Raw genomic sequence first — 18,671 nt, 5'->3', positions numbered from 1 at the left:
TGTGTACTACTTTGGTGGGAAGATAGTAACATTCTGTGCACATCAGCTTACAGTCATGCTGGCCTCATGACTATAGAAATGTCTTTGGACAACACTGGCTCTCTTAGCTAAGAAATGAAGTTGAGCACCATGCACTAGAATTGGACATGACTAGGCAGGGTAAATCTTAATAATAATAATAACAACAGAGTTGGAAGGGACCTTGGAGGCCTTCTAGTCCAACCCCCTGCCCAGGCAGGAAACCCTACACCCTCTCAGGCAGATGGTTATCCAACATCTTCTTAAAAATTTCCAGTGTTGGGGCATTTACAACTTCTGAAGGCAAGTTGGTCCACTGATTAATTGTTCTAACTGTCAGGAACTTTCTCCTTAGTTCTAAGTTGCTTCTCTCCTTGATTAGTTTCCATCCATTGCTTCTTGTTCTACCCTCAGGTGCTTTGGAGAACAGTCCGACTCCCTCTTCTTTGTGGCAACCCCTGAGATATTGGAACACTGCTATCATGTCTCCTCTAGTCCTTCTTTTTATTAAACTAGACATATCGAGTTCCTGCAACTGTTCTTCATATGTTTTAGCCGCCAGTCCTCTAATTATCTTTGTTGCTCTTCTCTGCACTCTTTCTAGAGTCTCAGCATCTTTTTTACAACGCAGCGACCAAAACTGAATGTAGTATTCCAAGTGTGGCCTTATCAAGGCATTATAGAGTGGTATACCTTTAAATTTCACTTTTATGTTTCTTTCTTTCTTTCTCTTTCTTTCTTTCTTTCTTTCTTTCTTTCTTTCTTTTTTTTTTTTTGAAAAATAATTTATTTTTATTTTTAAACAAACAATTCATCATTAATCAATCTGTGTAACATCTGGGCACAAATTTTTTTTGCGTCATCATATTCAACATTTATCATTTTCTTAGTACTTATTTATCTTTCCTCTTACATTTAAATTTAATGTATTACAACGTATTTTCCCCATATTTCTTACTTTTACATTGCCTATTGTCTATATTCAGTCTCTATCCATTGATAAAATTGCTTCCATATGTTGTAATACTCCAATTCTTCCTTCCCTCTAATTGCTAATGTTAATCTACTCATTTCTGCACATTCTAATATTTTCTTAATTAGCTCTCCCTTTGTAGGAATTTTTTCTGCTTTCCAATTTTGTGCAAATATCATTCTTGCTGCCATTATTACATGTATAATCACCTTTATCTTTCTGTCTAATGCCTTCAAGTGATGGCAGTACATATACCTCTTGAATGAACAACTTTTCAAAATTTGAATGCAGTGTAGTGTTGTGGACAAGGTCCCTGAACAGTCTCATTCCCTGTTGCCAACCTCCCCCCTCCCACTCCAATTTTAGAATATCATCCTTATAATGGTTGGGCAAGGTTAAACCCAGATGTCTACCGCCTTCTGTAAATAATAAAAACAAAGCATGTAGCTGAATTTTAGCCTTTATCCAATAGTAGAGAGAACTTTTCCATGCTCTTTCCATGCTCCAGGTCTTGTATAATTTTGTCCTTTAAATTCAACTTCCTCATATACTTTTCTTTTTTACTTCTTTCCTTGTCTTAGAATACTTTTGTTATTTATTTCAGGCCTAATCAAAATAATGTAACATTTGGGAAAAAAGATACAGCTCAGTAACCCAAAACTGGATGCTATGATGGAAAAGATCTCCACAGCTACCATATATTTTCCCTTTGTACTCAGATAAGTGGGAATAAAGGACAACCAAACACTGCAAAATACTAACATGCTAAAAGTGATAAATTTGGCTTCGTTAAAACTTTCAGGCAGCTTTCTTGCTAGGAAAGCCACTGTAAAGCTCATAATGGCCAAGGAGCCCATAAAACCCAAGACACAGTAGAACATAAAGACAGATCCTTCATTGCATTCCAGAACAATTTCGGTAGTCATCGCTTGCATGTCGAAATCTGGGAAAGGGGGAGCTACAGATAGCCATATAATACAAATGGTAGCTTGAATAAATGAGCAACAAAGAATAATGGAGGTGACCATCCACTTCCCCATCCATTTCCTCATCCCTGATCCTGGCTTGGTCACCATGAAGGCCAGAACCACAAGGATGGTTTTAGCTAACACTGAAGAAACTGCCACAGAGAAAATGATGCCAAAGGCAGTTTGTCGTAGGAGGCAGGTTACCTTTTTTGGATGGCCAATGAATAGGAAAACACAAAGGAATGAAAGCAAGAGGGCAATGAGGAGAACGTAGCTGAGATGCTGGTTGTTAGCCTTAACTATGGAGGTGTCCTGGTACTTGAGGAAAGTCCAGAGCACTAGTACTGTTATGAGAGAAAAGGAAGAAGCAAGAATGACCAGACCACTGCCTAAAGGTTCTTCATAAGACAAGAAGCTCGTTGTTTTTGGAATGCATGAACTGTGTTCTGAATCCGGATACTGGTCTTGTGGACACTGGAAACAGATATCCATATCTGAAAAAGCAAGCAGACATATAACTGATTTCACTAACATTTCTGCAAACAATGCTCAAATTTGTATGAACATTCTAAGAAAACCTCCATAACAGCCGCGGTGGCGCAGTGGTTAGAATGCAGTACTGCAGGCTACTTCTGCTGCCTGCAATTTGACAGTTCGAATCTGACCGGGCTCAAGGTTGACTGAGCCTTCCATCCTTCCAAGATCACTAAAATGAGGACCCAGATTATTGGGGGCAATAGGCTGGCTCTGTCAACCGCTTAGAGAGGGCTGTAAAAGCACTGTGAAGCAATATATAAATCTAAGTGCTATAACCTTTGTCGTATTATTAGATTTATAAAATTTCAAACCAATGCATGATTTACAACATTTGACTATATAGTTTTTAACTTATGAACATACCATATTTTTCAGAGTATAAGACGAACTCCCCCCCCCCCAAAAGAGGCTAAAAATTTGGGTGCGTCTTATACTCCGAATGTAGCCAAAAATGCGAGGCACGGGGGAAGTGACGGTCTGTGGCAATCCCTGCAGCCTGGAACAGCTGATTGGGGGTATTTCGGGAGGCCGATTCACCTACCAATCACCTGCTTGTGCTGAATCAGGCTGCAATAATGTGCTGAAGGTGACCTGGCTGTTCACTATTTTGCTGCTAGGACTGTCAGAATTTGCAGCAGCAGCAATCACATCCAGAAAGCACACACAAGTAATTGATTCAGCAGGATTCAATAACTTCTCCTTATATATAATATAAAGTAAATATACAATACCAAAAGCAGGTTTTCCAACACAAGAAAAACACAAGCAGAGGAGAGGAGTTTCAGTTTCAGCTTTAGTTTCAGAGATCAGCACAGCATGCAGCTTTAGAACAGTTTCCTTAGCCATGCCGAGGCTCCTTGCTGTCTCCTTCCTTGTTGCTCACACAGCAAATAATCTTTCAGTTTCCAAACAGACCTCAAGTCTCTCACACACTGTACACTAGCCAGTTGAATTTTGATGGATGCTGGTAGGCAGAGGCAGATTTTTTTTCTTATTTTCCTCCCCAAAAACTAAGGTGCGTCAAATACTCCAGAACATCTTATACTCTAAAAAATATGGCAATTGAACCTGGCGATTATGGTTGTAGGCTGTGATAGTTGCAAAGCAGGTTCACTATGTGACTGGACCCAATTTTACTATGTTTTTGCAGTGGCCATTAAGTTAACACTGCATTCATAATCTGCACCCATCCTTTTGGCCTTTAGAAAAGGCTTGAAGACCTGGCTTTACCAACTATATTTCTGGAGGTGGTTAGTCCTCCCCATTTTTGTTTTATTTATGCATTGGAGCATCTCAAGAGTTCTCCAATCAGTAGTGGTATTTACTTTGCTACCAGCTTGCAAATGTGAGCACGCTCATGCGCGCCACCTCTGCACATGCACAGAGCCTTCTGCACTGCACAGAGCATATGTGATGACATCTGGGCAGGTGGGCAGATCCTCCCACCACTACTGGATCGCCCAAACTGGGTAGAACCGGCTCAATGCCACCACTGTCTCCAATGCATAAATAAAACAGTTCAACCTCCTAAAAGATTATGGAGAATCAATATGTAAAGAGTCTTCATAAAACAGAGAGGAAGGACAAGTGTTTTAAGCAGCTAAAAGAAGAAATATCAAAGTATAGAGTATATGAAAGTGGGAAATTCTATAGATATTCTAGGTTATTCAGCCATCTCTACAGAGCTTTTGACACAAATGTTATATTGAATTATTTAGCCAGAGCCTTTACATTAACTACTGCAATAATCCACCCATACTGACAGTTAATGTTAAATGTATGATAAGAAACTCAGGGTTATAAAGCTCAAATTGTTATATTCTCGTACATTCTTACCTTTTTGGTTTGAAATCTGGCCTTCAGGACATGGGAAGCAATCATAGCAGCAAAATGGTTGGCCTTCCTTCTTTCTCTTGACTGAACCTGGATAGCAATTCTCATTACACACCGAACGGGGAAGTACCTATTCATAAATGAACAAAATAATGTCTGTTTATGTACTTAAAATCATTTATAGCATAAATTTGGAAAGTGATATCAAAACATTCCATGGTTGACAGGTTTGGTATTGTTCAAATTTCTTTTTCTCTGGTTTTTTTGATACTGAGTGGATAGCCACATTATTATAACTGTTAAGATTTGGGTTAATGTCAGGGTTCCAAAAACCACCCCCAACGAAATAAAACTCCAAGGCAATAGATTCCTCTAAGTTCCATTTTATTAGAGATGTCATATTGGCACATCTGGGAAAACCCAAATCTGAAAGCTTTTCCCCACCTAGTTGAAAGTTCACAACCCTGCTCCACACCCACATGTTCATCACATGGTCCAATCCACTCTTCAGGCTCAATTGGAGACAATCCCCAGTCACTCCCCTCCAGGTGTAGGCAAACGTCCTTGACAAGGAACGTTGTTATGGATATTCTTCCACCGCTAAAAAAACCTCAAAACCTCCCAATTTCCCAGGCTAAAATATGTGGCAGTCAGGAAGTTAAAAAAAAATGGCTTCCAAAGCTGACAACTGTACCGTTTGATTTAAGAAATATCTTGGGTAATTAAATGCCTGTGACCCTAAAAAGTAGGATGTCTGACAAACAGAAACACTCTTCTGCTGTAGCTTTGACCAGTTATAGACAATGATATTATTGTCTTTATTCATTACTCTTCTTTAATGATAAAAGGTATCCTTAAATATTTGTGATCTTTTCTCATTGTTTTCTCTGGAAACTATTTACAAGTGTTGCAATAGGTCTAGCACACCACACTACCTTAAAAAAATCACATTTTACTAGTAAGAAGGAAAAATAAAATGGAATGAGTGAACTGATTTAAGTTGTGCTGTCTTTAATCAACTTATTGAAAATTGTATTATTATTATTTTTACTGCATAAGAATGTTGCAGTTATTCTTATGTTGATCCAAGGCAGGTGAACCTGATTTAAAAATTTGGGTCTGTGAAATTATTTTAAAATTAGCTATGGCTACTGCATTATCAAAAAGTCGTATTTGCTGAGTATCTGAATGTTGACTTTGTTGTTTTAATTTTTTGCAGTATCTTGGTCAGGTTTCAATCCTGAGAAACTTTCTCCCTGGGGGAAAAAAAACTTTTCTTTTCTTAAATCCAAGCCATGAAAAAAAAAAAATCTCAACAGCACCTTTTAAATATTGCAAAATTTTATCTGCAACATTTACTGTGTCTGGATGTTGTTGCTTTAATATCCATTTTTAATGGTTATATTTTATGCTGCCAACAGTTGAGGTGAGAGGTGAGAATTTTTTTATTTTGTAGTCCATAAGTTGAATTTAAACTGTTGCAGAAGGTGAGATCAAAGGAGTTGTTGAGTCTAGTATTGTTAGTTACTAGTTGAACAAGTCCCAGATTAATTACAGTATTGTAAAGTATTGTACCAGATTAATTACAATATTGTATGCAGTGTTCCATGCACTTTTGGCATTGAGTCATGCCGGTCACATGACCATGAAAACATCTTCGGACAGTGCTGGCTCTTCGGCTTTGAAACGGAGATGAGCATCGCCCCCCTAGAGTCGGGAACGACTAGCACATATGTGCGAGGGGAACCTTTACCTTTACCTTTTACAAGGTTGCATGTATAGGTTCAGTTGTACATTCATTTAGGGCCCAATTAATAAGTGGTAAGTTAATGTCACCAAGAAAGATTATTGGATGTGGGCAGAGTCTGCCCAGGTTAGTAGTGAAGTTAACTTGTTCGCCTGTTCAATGTCGTAATCAGGGTCTCTGTAACAAAGTAAGAATCAAAATGTGGTATTTAAGGACAGGTCACAGACGATGGTTTCAGAAACAGTAAGTTCCCATGTAACTTGAATATTTTTAGATTTAGAGACTTTTTGTAGAAGATAGCAACACCACCTCCTTTATGGATTTCATGCTCTGACCGGTAAACATGATAGTGTCTTACTGTAGTAATGGAGTCAGGGAGGGATGTATTCAGCCAAGTTTTACAGACAAATATAATGTTGAATATAGCCGTACTTTCCCATCCATTTCCTTATCTTCGATCCTTGGTCATCATGAAGGCTAGAACCACAAAGATGGTTTTGTCTAACACTGAAGAAACTGCCACAGAGAAAATGATGCCGAAGACAGTTTGTCATAAGAGGCAGGTTACCATTTTTGGGGTGGAATTTACCTGGTTAAACTCATTGGGCCATATAATAGCATCGTCATAAATAGAGAACATTTTCTCTGGTGGAGTTTTGGGATCTATTTTTCCAACTTTGATTCTTTGGAAGGATAGATTTGGTAATGTGATCCAATTGATAATATCAAATCCAGCGAGGATTTCACCATTTTGATCAAAAGAAACTTCTTCTCCAGCGCTGTTGTTAAATGAGATTCCTTTCAGAAAGTGGTGGAGCTAAATCAGTGAAGAAAATAAAATTAAATTAAAAGGTTAAATGATGTTCAGATTTTTTTAAAAAAACAACAACAACACTTGTTTAATTAAGCAGAATCATTGAAATCCATAGGATCTGAGTTAAATACTGTTTTAAGGTACATTAAATTCAAGAGGTATGCCTTATTTATGATCGCAATTGACTGAAACTGTGAACTATATACCTTTCTTCACATTGCTTGTATCAATCAATTGCTTCAAAAATGGGAGCAACATACACAGGGGATTCATGGTTGTTGGTAGTCACAACAATAAAATAGCTAAGCTACAATTTTAACAAAATGATAAGTAACATGTGATTCCCCAAAATTAAATCACACACACAAAAAAATCAGAAAACATCAATATAAAAAGTAATTAAAAATAGCAAGATATGTTGACCAAATGGCACACATCTAATTTTGAATGCACATTCCAATCATTAGGAATTTAGACCAAGACTAATAGATAACTGCCAAAGATGTTGATGGAGAAATCACCTCACTTTTTTCATTTTTGATAGAAAGCATACGCCATAATATATCAAAATTATATAGGTATATTATATGGGTATACCTGTATAATAGTAAGAGTATACTATGTAGTATAGTTATAAAAGATATACCAACTGTGCTGTTTCTCCTCTTGGATGACAATGACTTTCATTCATTGAAATGAATGAAATGAATTTAGATACCAAAACACTCATTTTGCAATTGATTGATTGATTGATTCGTTGGTTGGTTGGTTGGTTGGTTGGTTGGTTGATTGATTGATTGATTCATTCATTCATTCATTCATTCATTCATTCATTCATTCATTCATTCCCAGTGGTTAGAGTGAAGTACTGCAGGCTACTTCAGCTGACTGCTAGCTGCATTTCAGCAGTTCAAATCTCACTGGCTCAAGGTTGACTCAGCTTTCCATCCTTCTGAGGTGGTAAAATGAGGACCCAGATTGTTGGGGGCAATAGGCTGACTGTGTAAACTGCTTAAAGAGAGCTGTAAAAGCACTATGAAATGGTATATATGTCTAAGTGCTATTGTCATTCATTCATTCATTCACTCACTGATTTTCATTAATTTGTTCAACTTGAATGGGCACCCAACTCATCTTGACTGTTGGCAGCATAAAATGTAATTATTAAAAATGCACATTAAAACAACTAAATAAATTGGCAACCAAAGACTCTAATCAATACACTATTGTAAATTCCTCAGTGTAAGTTTAATAATTATTCTGGCCCAATACTTGAGGGAAAAGCCTGTGGAGAGCCTTTTATTAGTTCAGTCACTTTGCATATAGGCTGCAAAGATATTGTAAGCAATTTTTTCCCCTTCTCTCTCTCTCTCTTTCTCCCTCTCCATATCTATTTAGAAACTGCTCACATCCTGCTCAAACTTTGATTTTACATGATTATAACCAAGTAATCACTTGATATGGATATTGACTGAAATTGTTCCTCCCTTCAATCATCATTGTTCTGTCTTGCAATGTGGATGAAAGCATGTCATGCAAAGCATGTGCCACTATAGAGACAGCATTGTAGATGCTGTAGCTGTGGCCGGTCATGCTCATCTCATAAACAGATTCAGGAAGAGATTCCAGTTTTTCTTTCCCAGTGCATATCTTCTCATTCTGTGGGTCATTTTCGGAGAATGAACAAAGAAATGCCTGTTCCCAGAAAGTTTTAATAAAACCGTCTTCTTTTTCTGAAACAGGGTTTCTGATCTGAACAAATTGCTGGAAACCTAGAACTTCCTTTGACTGAACGGCAAATGACATAGCGCCATGGAGAAAATATATCCCCGAATTTCTTTGAAGGGGTAAAGAGGTGAAGTCCATCTGGGCTGTCATAATCAGGACTTTATTCTTAATCACTATTGGCCTATCTCCAAATGTTGAGAGATGGAGCAGCAGTCTCAAAATCATCATGGTATGAATTTCTCCATGGATGAACCAAATAGTAGCAGTTTTCTTCATGAGGAGGTTTAAAGTTCCAAAGCCTTCTTCAAACATCTGATCAAAGCCAGTAAGATAAGTTAATTGAGGCAACTTTTCTATAAAGTCAAAGCATATGCCTTTCTGGGAATAGGAGGGAAGCACATTTTGCACAAAAGTTTCTGCATTATCATCATCCAAAGTAATCACACCAATCCAGATCCAATGAAAATGAAGCAGCAATTGTAGAATCCCTTTGTATTGATAATCCCCGTTTGGGAACATCTGGTAAAAGAAGCCATCCTGCATTTTCTTATTCACCACTGCACCAGATCCATATGCCATCTCAAGAGAAATGAAAGAAAAGGGCAGTTAACTCTCCAAAATTGTATCTCTCTTTTTAGTGACCTATGTGCTTTCAGTAACAATAGCAATAGGATATAGAGTTATGTACTGACAAACTATGGGAAAATAATTACAAACTTACAACAGCAGTCGCCTACAAAGAAAACCTCTATAAAGTGTTTTATAGATGGCATTTGCCACCAGCGAGATTGGCCAAGATGTACCCAAATGTATCCCACAACTGTTGAAGATGTAACCATAAATCTGGAACATTCTATCATATGTGGTGGATGTGCCCCATCACAAGGAATTACTGTTGTAAAATTCAAAAATGGTTGGAAGAAATTACAAAGCAAAAAAAAATAAAATAGATTTGAAACCTGAACTGTTTTTATTAGGAATACTGGACCTGAAAATGGACAACAATCTTCAATTCATTATACTACACTCACCGCAGCAAGAATCACATTCGCAAAAAAAAAATGGAAACAAAGCAATTTACCCTCAGACGAAATAGTAATTAGGAAAATTCTCGAATGCACAGAGATGGATAAAATAACTATGGAGTTGAAAGAGAGAGATGATTTGGATGACTATGAAACATGGAATAAAATGTACAGTTGGCTCGAAAATAGAAACCAGAACAGGAAATGTTTAACTTAATATTGATGAAACTTAACTTGGAATAACTGAACAACATTAAATAAAGAGATGTAAATATAAACAAATATAAATGTGTAGATAAGAACAATGAATATTATTATGTATGTATATATATACGATGGAGTTTACTATTGAGAAGTAAATCGATACAATAGAATAGAGAATTAAAAAAGCAAAATACGTATGTAGATATGGAAAGCTGTAAAATTACCATTGATGGTATGTATTGTTTAATATGTTATGTTTTGATGTGTTATGTTTTTTGTTTTATGTATGTGTGGTTGTTTTCTGTGTTGCTTTTTAAAGACAAACTGTTTGATAAAAACTTTTTTTTAAAAAAAAGGAGTTATGGACTGTTTCATCTGTTACTACCTCCAGTTCTTTCCCATCTATTTGCCAGGAATTGAGAGGTCTGGATGCCATCTTAGTTTTCTTAATGTTGAGTTTCAAGCCAACTTTGAAGGTAGTGACAGATTTTATTTTCCTGGGCTCCAAGATCACCACAGATGGGGACTGCAGCCAAGAAATTGGCTGCAGTCAATTGGTCAAAATAGGCAATGCTCTATCAAATCCTGTTCCTGTCAATAGTGGCGTTCCCCAAGGCAGTGTTCTTGGACCAACACTCTTCATATTATACATTAACAATCTCTGTGACCATATTACAAGTAATTGTGTTCTCTTCGCTGATGATGTTAAACTATTCAACACTACCAACAATACAGCTACCCTTCAAAAAGACCTTGACTTTGTGTCAGAATGGTCTAAAACCTGGCAACTCCAAATCTCAACCAGCAAATGCTCTGTCTTACACATTGGAAAAAAGAATCTGAACACTAAATACAAGCTTGATGGTCATTACCTTGTAGATGACCCCCATCCCATTAAAGACCTTGGAGTTTTCATATCAAATGATCTAAGTAACAAAGCCCACTGCAACTACATCGCAAAAAAGGCTTTAAGAGTTGTAAACTTAATCTTGCATACCTTCTTCTCCAGAAACACTACACTACTAACCAGAGCATATAAAACATTTGCTAGACCAATTCTTGAATACAGCTTGCCTGTCTGGAACCCATACCTCATTTTGGACATTAAAACAATTGAGCATGTCCAGAAATATTTTACAAGAAGGGTTCTCCACTCCTCTGATTACAACAAAATACCTTATACCAGCAAACTTGAAATCCTGGGTTTAGAAAATTTAGAACTCCGCCGCCTTTGGCATGACCTGAGTTTAACTCATAAAATCATCTGTTACAACGTCCTTCCAGTTGAAGACTACTTCAGCTTCAATCACAACAATGCACGAACACACAATAGATTTAAGCTTAATGTGAACCGCTCCAATCTTGATTGCAGAAAATATGACTTCAGCAACAGAGTTGTTAATGCCTGGAATGCACTACCAGACTCTTTGGTCTCTTCCCAAAATCCCCAAAGCTTTAACCAAAAACTATCTACTATTGACTTCACCCCATTCCTAAGAGATCTGTAAGGGGCGTGCATAAGAGCACCAATGTGCCTACCGTTCCTGTCCTAATGTTCCCTTTGATAGTATCCAATTTCATATAGTTATTACATATTTATGATTATATATATGCTTTATATAGTAAAGTTATTCCATGCTTATACTTATATATACTGTTGTGACAAATAAATAAAATAAATTAAAAAATAAATTAAAAGACACTTGATCCTGGGGAGGAAAGCTATGGCAAATCTAGACAGCATACTAAAAAGCAGAGACATCACCCTGCCAACAAAAGTGTGTATAGTCAAGGCTATGGTTTTCCCAGTTGCAATGTATGGCTGTGAAGGTTGGACCATAAGAAAGGCTGAGCGCCAAAGAATTGAAGCCTTTGAACTCTAGTGCTGGAGAAGATTCCTGTGAGTCTCTTACACTGCAAGGCAATCAAACCAGTCAGTCCTAGAGGAGATCAACCCTGACTGCTCTTTAGAAGGCCAGATCCTGAAGATGAAACTCAAATACTTTGGCCACCTAATGAGAAGGAAGGACTCACTGGAGAAGAGCCTAATGGTGGGAAAGATTGAGGGCAAAAGAAGAAGGGGACGACAGAGAATGAGGTGGCTGGATGGAGTCACTGAAGCAGTAGGCATGAGTTTAAATGGACTCCAGAGGATGGTAGAGAACAGGAAGGTCTTGAGGAACGTTGTCTATGGGATTGCGATTGGTCAGCTATAACTTTGCAACTAACAACAACAACTGCTTCATAGTGCATTACAGCCCTCTCTTTACAGGGTCAGCATACTACCCTCCAACAGCCTGGGTCCTCATTTTACCCACCTCAGAAAGACAGAAGTCTGAGTTGATCTTCAGTCATCACGACTGAACTCCTGGCAGTGGGCAAAGTTAGCCTGCAATACTGCAGTCTAACCACTGCACCATCACAGTTCTTCAAGTGTACAATCTGTTGGTCAAATTATCTGCATCTATTGAGGCTCGGTGGCACAGTGATTAGAGTGTAGTACTTCAAGCTACTTCTGCTGATCATCAGCTGCCAGGAGTTTAGCAGATGGAATCTCACCAGGCTCAAGATTAACTCAGCCTTCCATCTTTCCGAGGTCAGTAAAATGAGGACCCAGATTGTTGGGGGCAAAATGCTGACTCTGTAAACCGCTTAGAAAGGTCTGTAAAGCACTATGAAGCGGTATATAAGTCTAAGTGCTACTGCTATTACTATCTACTTCAGGCTAATTTCTGTGTCTAAGCAGAGCAAGAGATCTAAATTCATTCTCACCTTAACATCATCTTACCTGTGGAATCTTGTACAAGCAGAGAATGAGTGCCATGTGTAAAAAAATGTTCGCACTTGGGCCCCCAATGGCGGCTACCAAATTCTTCTGGCTGTCACAGTTATAATTAGGTATGAATCCTTGTAAGGAAAGAGCTTCCAGTGAGGCATGGATGGTCCAGCTTGCGCTGAAATGGCTGTTATAAATATGGAATCCAAGGGTATTATTCAATAAAATGGAGGGATGTTCATTGATCTCCTTTATTGCAAAAGCCAATGCCAGGATGTGCTGGTAATTATGAGTTAGTAACCTATGATGAGAATTCTGAATTATTTAGAAATATATCTGCTAGTGAGAAAATAACATTATAAAATAATACTTTACTTTAAGGTATATTTATCTTACACTGAAAAAGGGATAAGGATAGGGATAAGGATAAGGGGAAGGGGTAGGGGTAGGAGTAGGGGAAGGAGAAGGAGAAGGAGAAGGAGGAGGGGGAGGGGGAGAGGGAGAAGGAGAAGGAGAAGGAGAAGGAGAAGGAGAAGGAAGAAGACTCATTCTCTTTACAACAAATCAAATTTTAAAACCAAGCACACATAATAAGAATGTTGAGATAAAAGTTTTATGCAGAGCATTGACTGAAATAAATATGTAGTTAATTGTGGAGATAAAATGTCCATGGTATACTAGATTAAAATGTGTGACATATCATTAATAGGTATTAATCAAAGGTAAAACTACATTTGACAGATCACACAGTTATCTGATCAACTAAAACAAAAATAAGTATATGCTATAATAGCTTGCTGCAATTCAGACTGCTGATATTCAGGATTCCAACTGCTCTACTTTTCTTCATCTCCTTCTCCTTCTCCTTCTCCTTCTTCTTGTAATTATCCTCCTCCTCCTCCTCCTTCCTCCTCCTCTTCCTTCAATCCCCCCCCCTATGATTTACTATTCTGTGACAATAGAAATTATTATTTTTTCTGAACAATAATGTCAGCGGTCAAAATGTTGAGGGGAAAAAAAGAATGTTAATGATTGATGCCAGTAGTAGAAAATGAATGTCTCAAACTTTCTGCCCCCTTCTTTGCAAGAAAGTATCTTGGACCCTATAAAATGAGATGAGAACAGAGGTAGGTTTCAGCAGGTTCTGACCAGTTCTGGAGAACTGGTAGCAGAAATTTTGAATAGTTTGGAGAACTGGTAGTAAAAATTCCGACTGGCCCCACCCCAATCTAATCTCTGCCTCCCAAGTCCCAGCTGATCGGGAGGGAATGGGGATTTTGGGGTAACCTTCCCCTGGAGTGGGGATGGAATGGAGATTTTACAGTATCCTTCCCCTGCTACGCCCACCAAACCCCCCTACAGACTGGTAGTAAAAAAATTTGAAATGAGAAGTATGAAATATATAGTTCATTACTTGAAAATTTTTTAAGAATCAGCATTTTCATTCAAAGCAGTAAAACATATCCATCAGATCCCAATATTAATAGGAAGAATTGTTTCAAAATGTTCCATTCTACTTTCACTCCCATTTAAAAGCTTCTTGTCTTTAAAGGACACTGACTTGGGATATGGTGAGAAGGAAAGGGGTCTCATTGAGAATTTCTGCCCCTAGACCTCACCAGGTCTCAAAAAGTTCCTGTATGTTTGGTGTCATTAAGTAACAGCAATTCCTTACATAGCTTTGGCATTCAGATCTTCAGAAAGATGCCTTGTAAACATGATTTGTTCAGAACGGATGTAAATCTAAGACATAATGCCACTAAAGATGAAATTCCCTGGTTTAATGTACTTAATAAAGGATAGGAAGGGCCTCTGGTGGCTCAACAGACTAAGTAGTCTGTTATTAACACAGCTGCTTGCAATTACTGCAAGTTCAAGTCCCACCAGGCCCAAGGTTGACTCAGCCTTCCATCCTTTATAAGGTAGGTAAAATGAGGACCCAGATTGTTGGGGGCAATAAAAGTTGACTTTGTATATAATATACAAATGGATGAAGACTATTGCTTAACACAGTGTAAGCCACCCTGAGTCTTTGGAGAAGGGCGGGATATAAATTCAAATTAAAAAAACAAAACAAAAAACCAATGTAACATTTCCCATTAGAGAGCAAGCATACTGTTTGTGGCAGTAGCAGAAAAACCATAAATATCGTCATTTTTTTTTGTATGAAAGTATTACTATTAAAAGATCAGTTCACACATTCCTAGAACATTCCAAGGTACCTTCTTTCATACATGGTGGTCATGCTCCAAAACAAAAAAAATACATAGAAGTAACAGGCTTCCAGATAGAATACACACCAGAGGTGTTTCTTCTAGGAATGATGAAAACAAAATACGAAAATATAACAACATGTATTATTTTACATATGACAACGGTGGCAAGATTGACATTTGGGCAATATTGGAGAAGCTCAAATACACCCTCTGAAGAGTTAATAATTAGAAAAATATTGGATTGCGCCAAGATGGACAAAATGACACGTGAACTAAAAGGATGGATGGATTCGGATTTTTATGTCATATGGGAGAAATGGTATAATTGGGTTGCAAATAGGAAAAAAGAAAAAAGAACAGATAGTAGAATTCATAAGAATTAGAAATTCAAATTAGAATTAGTAATATAATTTAGAAAAATTATATAGAGTATAGGAGAACACTAGTGGGATGATATGTAAATGGTCACAGTCATGCACAAGAGTTGAATGAAAATTGTTTAATTGTTAACATTCAGTAAAATTTATATTTAAAAAAAATGAAACAGCAATTCCTTACATAGCTTCGGCATTCAGATCTTCAGACGGATGCTTGGTAAATGTGATTTGCTCAGAAGGGATATAAATCTGAGACATAATGCCACTAAAGATGAAATTTCCTGGTTTAATGTACTTATGAAGGATAGGAAGTGATTCACCAATGTAACATTTCCCATCAGCGAGCAAGCATACTGTTTGTGGAAGTAGCAGAAAAACCATCAATATCGTCATTTTTTTTTTGTATGAAAGTATTACTATTAAGACATCAGTTCACACATTCCTAGAACATTCCAAGTGTCCTTCAGCATCATGGGTTGACTTGGCTGATCTACACACAAACGTGAAATTGTATCATGTAAAAGATTTGATCTAGGATGGAGAACTGGCTTGGAGGTTATTAATGACCGTTTTAGTAGTTGCATCAGAATCTCTAGGCACTTGAATATAGGAATAAACAGGATTAATTTGATTAGTGGATGGCAGATGTTCCTAACTGCACAATTATAGATTCTCTACAGTATCACAAAGAACACAGTGTTTATACACTCTCAATGGGATATATTATAATATCAATATAATATGATAATGTAATGTAATGTAATATAATGTAATGTAATATATGATATAATATATAATATAATAGGATATCATGTATATTCATTTCATGTATTCATAATTATGTTTATATTTATATCTGTTACCTATTACATGCTTGACAAAATAAATAAATAAATAAAATAAAATAAAATAAAATAAATACCTGTATAATTCTCATTGCAGAGAAGTTATAGTTCAAATATAGCTCAGGAAATAGATCAAGTTATAGTTCAAAGTTATAGATTTTTGGACGGTCAAAAGACTGCTCTTGAAAAGAGAGAAAAAGAAAATAATCAGAAGTGAATATCTGGGATATTCCTTGAGGAGATCAAAGATCAACTTTAACAAATAAAAATAAAGAGAAAGTAACAAGGTGAATTTATTGGGATTAAAACATACATGCTGTGGTTTCTGGTAGTTATTGATGGGATTCTTTTAAACCAAGACTGAATGACAAGGCTTTAAAGATATAAGAGGGTTTATAGAGTAAAGTAGAGCAGAGCAGAGCAGAGCAGAAGAGCAGAGCAGAGCAGAGCAGAACAGAACAGAACAGAACAGTTTTGGGGGGGGGGCGCCAGCTAACACGCCCCTTACCTCTTCAACACCAATCATATCAGATCTCAAATGCAAATTGATAAATGCAAGAAGCATAGTCAACAAATTACCTGAATTTATCCTCTTATTAAACAGTGGCACATTTGATATCATTTTTGTTTGTGAAACATGGCTGAATTCATCCCTTCCTGACTCCATTATCTCAAACAAAGAATATCAAGTCTATCGATCAGATCGGGAAAACCGAAGAGGTGGTGGAGTGGCTATCTTTTACAAAAAGACACTGAATCTAAAAAATATCCAAGTAGCACATAAACTCTCTCTTCCTGAAACTATAGTATGCGACCTATCCCTTGACACTACTCTTCGATTCTTACTATGCTACAGAGCCCCCGACTATGACATTACCCACGCAAATATGCTAACCTCAATGCTAACATGGACTACCTCTTGCCCATACCCTCTTATCTTCCTGGGTGACTTAAATCTACCTCTCATTAACTGGACAACTAATGAATGTTCAACTGACCCAATCCATACTACACTATACAACGCTGTTACAAACCTAGGTCTTGAACAACTTGTAACTAACAATACAAGACTCAACAACTGCCTTGACCTCATCTTCTGCAACAATCCAAACTCAATTTACGGACTACAAATTAAAGAACCTTTTTCAAACAGTGACCACTGCATGATTGATTTTCGTCTCAATATACGTCCATACTTAAATCGTCATAACACCAGAACTCCCAACTACAACTTCAAGAAAGCCAATTACGACCTTATAAACAACGATCTTTCATTTCTGAACTGGCAAAATCTGTTTGCAACCTGCATAACCGCTGATGACCTCTATAGAGTCTTCCTACTTGAAATCAATAGAGTCATTAAATTATATGTACCACGAATGACTACCATGTCCAAGAAAAACAAACTACCCATATCAATAAAAAAGCTTCAATCAAAAAAAAATCCCTCTGGAAAAGAAACAAAAAAGGCTATGTTACAAACTTCAGAAACCGCTACAGAAACATATGCAACCAAATAAAAACTGAATGCACAAATTACCACACCAAGCAAGAAGAAAACCTTCTACGCACAAATTCCAATCGTGCCTTTTATAATTTTGTCAACAATAAACTTAAAGATTCAAGATCCATCCCACCACTAAAAGATTCTAACAACAAAGAATGCAATGACGAAACAGTCAAAGCAAACCTCTTCAACATTTTCTTTGGCTCAGTTTTTGTTAACTCCGATAACACATATCCAACATTCCACAAACGAACCAGCAATGACTATGATGATTTAACTCATATAGATTTCACAGAAGACAACGTTGGTAAAGCTCTTCACAACTTAAAACCATCGCTTTCTATTGGACCTGATGGTCTATGTGCATATTTCTTAAAAAAACTTTCCATTAATATAGCTGAACCCCTAAGTATTATCTTTGATAAAGCTTTCACTACCAGTTCTCTTCCCAAACTTTGGTCACTAGCCACAGTCATCCCCATCTTCAAAAAAAGGAGACCCCAGCTTAGTCGAAAACTACAGACCGATCTCCCTTTGCTGCGTCACCTGCAAAGTCATAGAATGTATCATCAATCAATCCATTACCTCACACTTAGAAACTAACAAACTAGTCTCCAACAAACAATTTGGTTTCAGGTAAAAGTTATCATGTAACTTACAACTTCTCCACTGCAAAAACATATGGACTTCAAATCTAGATCAAGGCAAATCAATAGATGCAATCTACATAGACTTCTGCAAAGCTTTTGACTCAGTAGTACATGATAAACTTCTCCTTAAACTAACATCCTATGGCATCTCAGGACCCCTCCACAAATGGATATCTGCTTTTCTGTCTAACAGACAACAAGTGGTCAAAATTGGCAATGCTTTATCAAATCCTGTTCCTGTCAAGAGTGGAGTTCCTCAAGGCAGCGTCCTTGGACCAACACTCTTTATTCTATACATTAATGATCTTTGTGACCATATCTCAAGTAATTGTGTTCTCTTTGCTGACGATGTCAAACTATTTAACACCACAGACAACACTTCTATCATTCAAAACGACCTTGACCATCTAACCGCTTGGTCTAAAATTGGCAGCTCAAATTTCAACCAGCAAA

General features: G+C 37.2%; 1 protein-coding gene across 1 annotated transcript; it reads right to left on the bottom strand.

Moving 5' to 3' along the window:
* Positions 1-1,551: 1,551 nt before the first annotated feature.
* On the bottom strand, positions 1,552-15,474 carry LOC131197990 (vomeronasal type-2 receptor 26-like). Its single transcript, XM_058182498.1, has 6 exons — positions 15,398-15,474; positions 12,636-12,924; positions 8,346-9,197; positions 6,666-6,893; positions 4,333-4,459; positions 1,552-2,453 (listed from the first exon to the last, which is right to left on the bottom strand). Exons 1-6 carry the CDS (start codon positions 15,472-15,474, stop codon positions 1,552-1,554), a joined length of 2,475 nt encoding a protein of 824 aa, XP_058038481.1.
* Positions 15,475-18,671: the final 3,197 nt, after the last annotated feature.

Source organism: Ahaetulla prasina, chromosome 4, assembly GCF_028640845.1.
Source record: "Ahaetulla prasina isolate Xishuangbanna chromosome 4, ASM2864084v1, whole genome shotgun sequence".
NCBI lineage: Eukaryota > Metazoa > Chordata > Lepidosauria > Squamata > Colubridae > Ahaetulla > Ahaetulla prasina.
The sequence above is the reverse complement of the archived record's forward strand: the minus strand, read 5'-3'. Positions and strand labels throughout refer to the sequence as shown.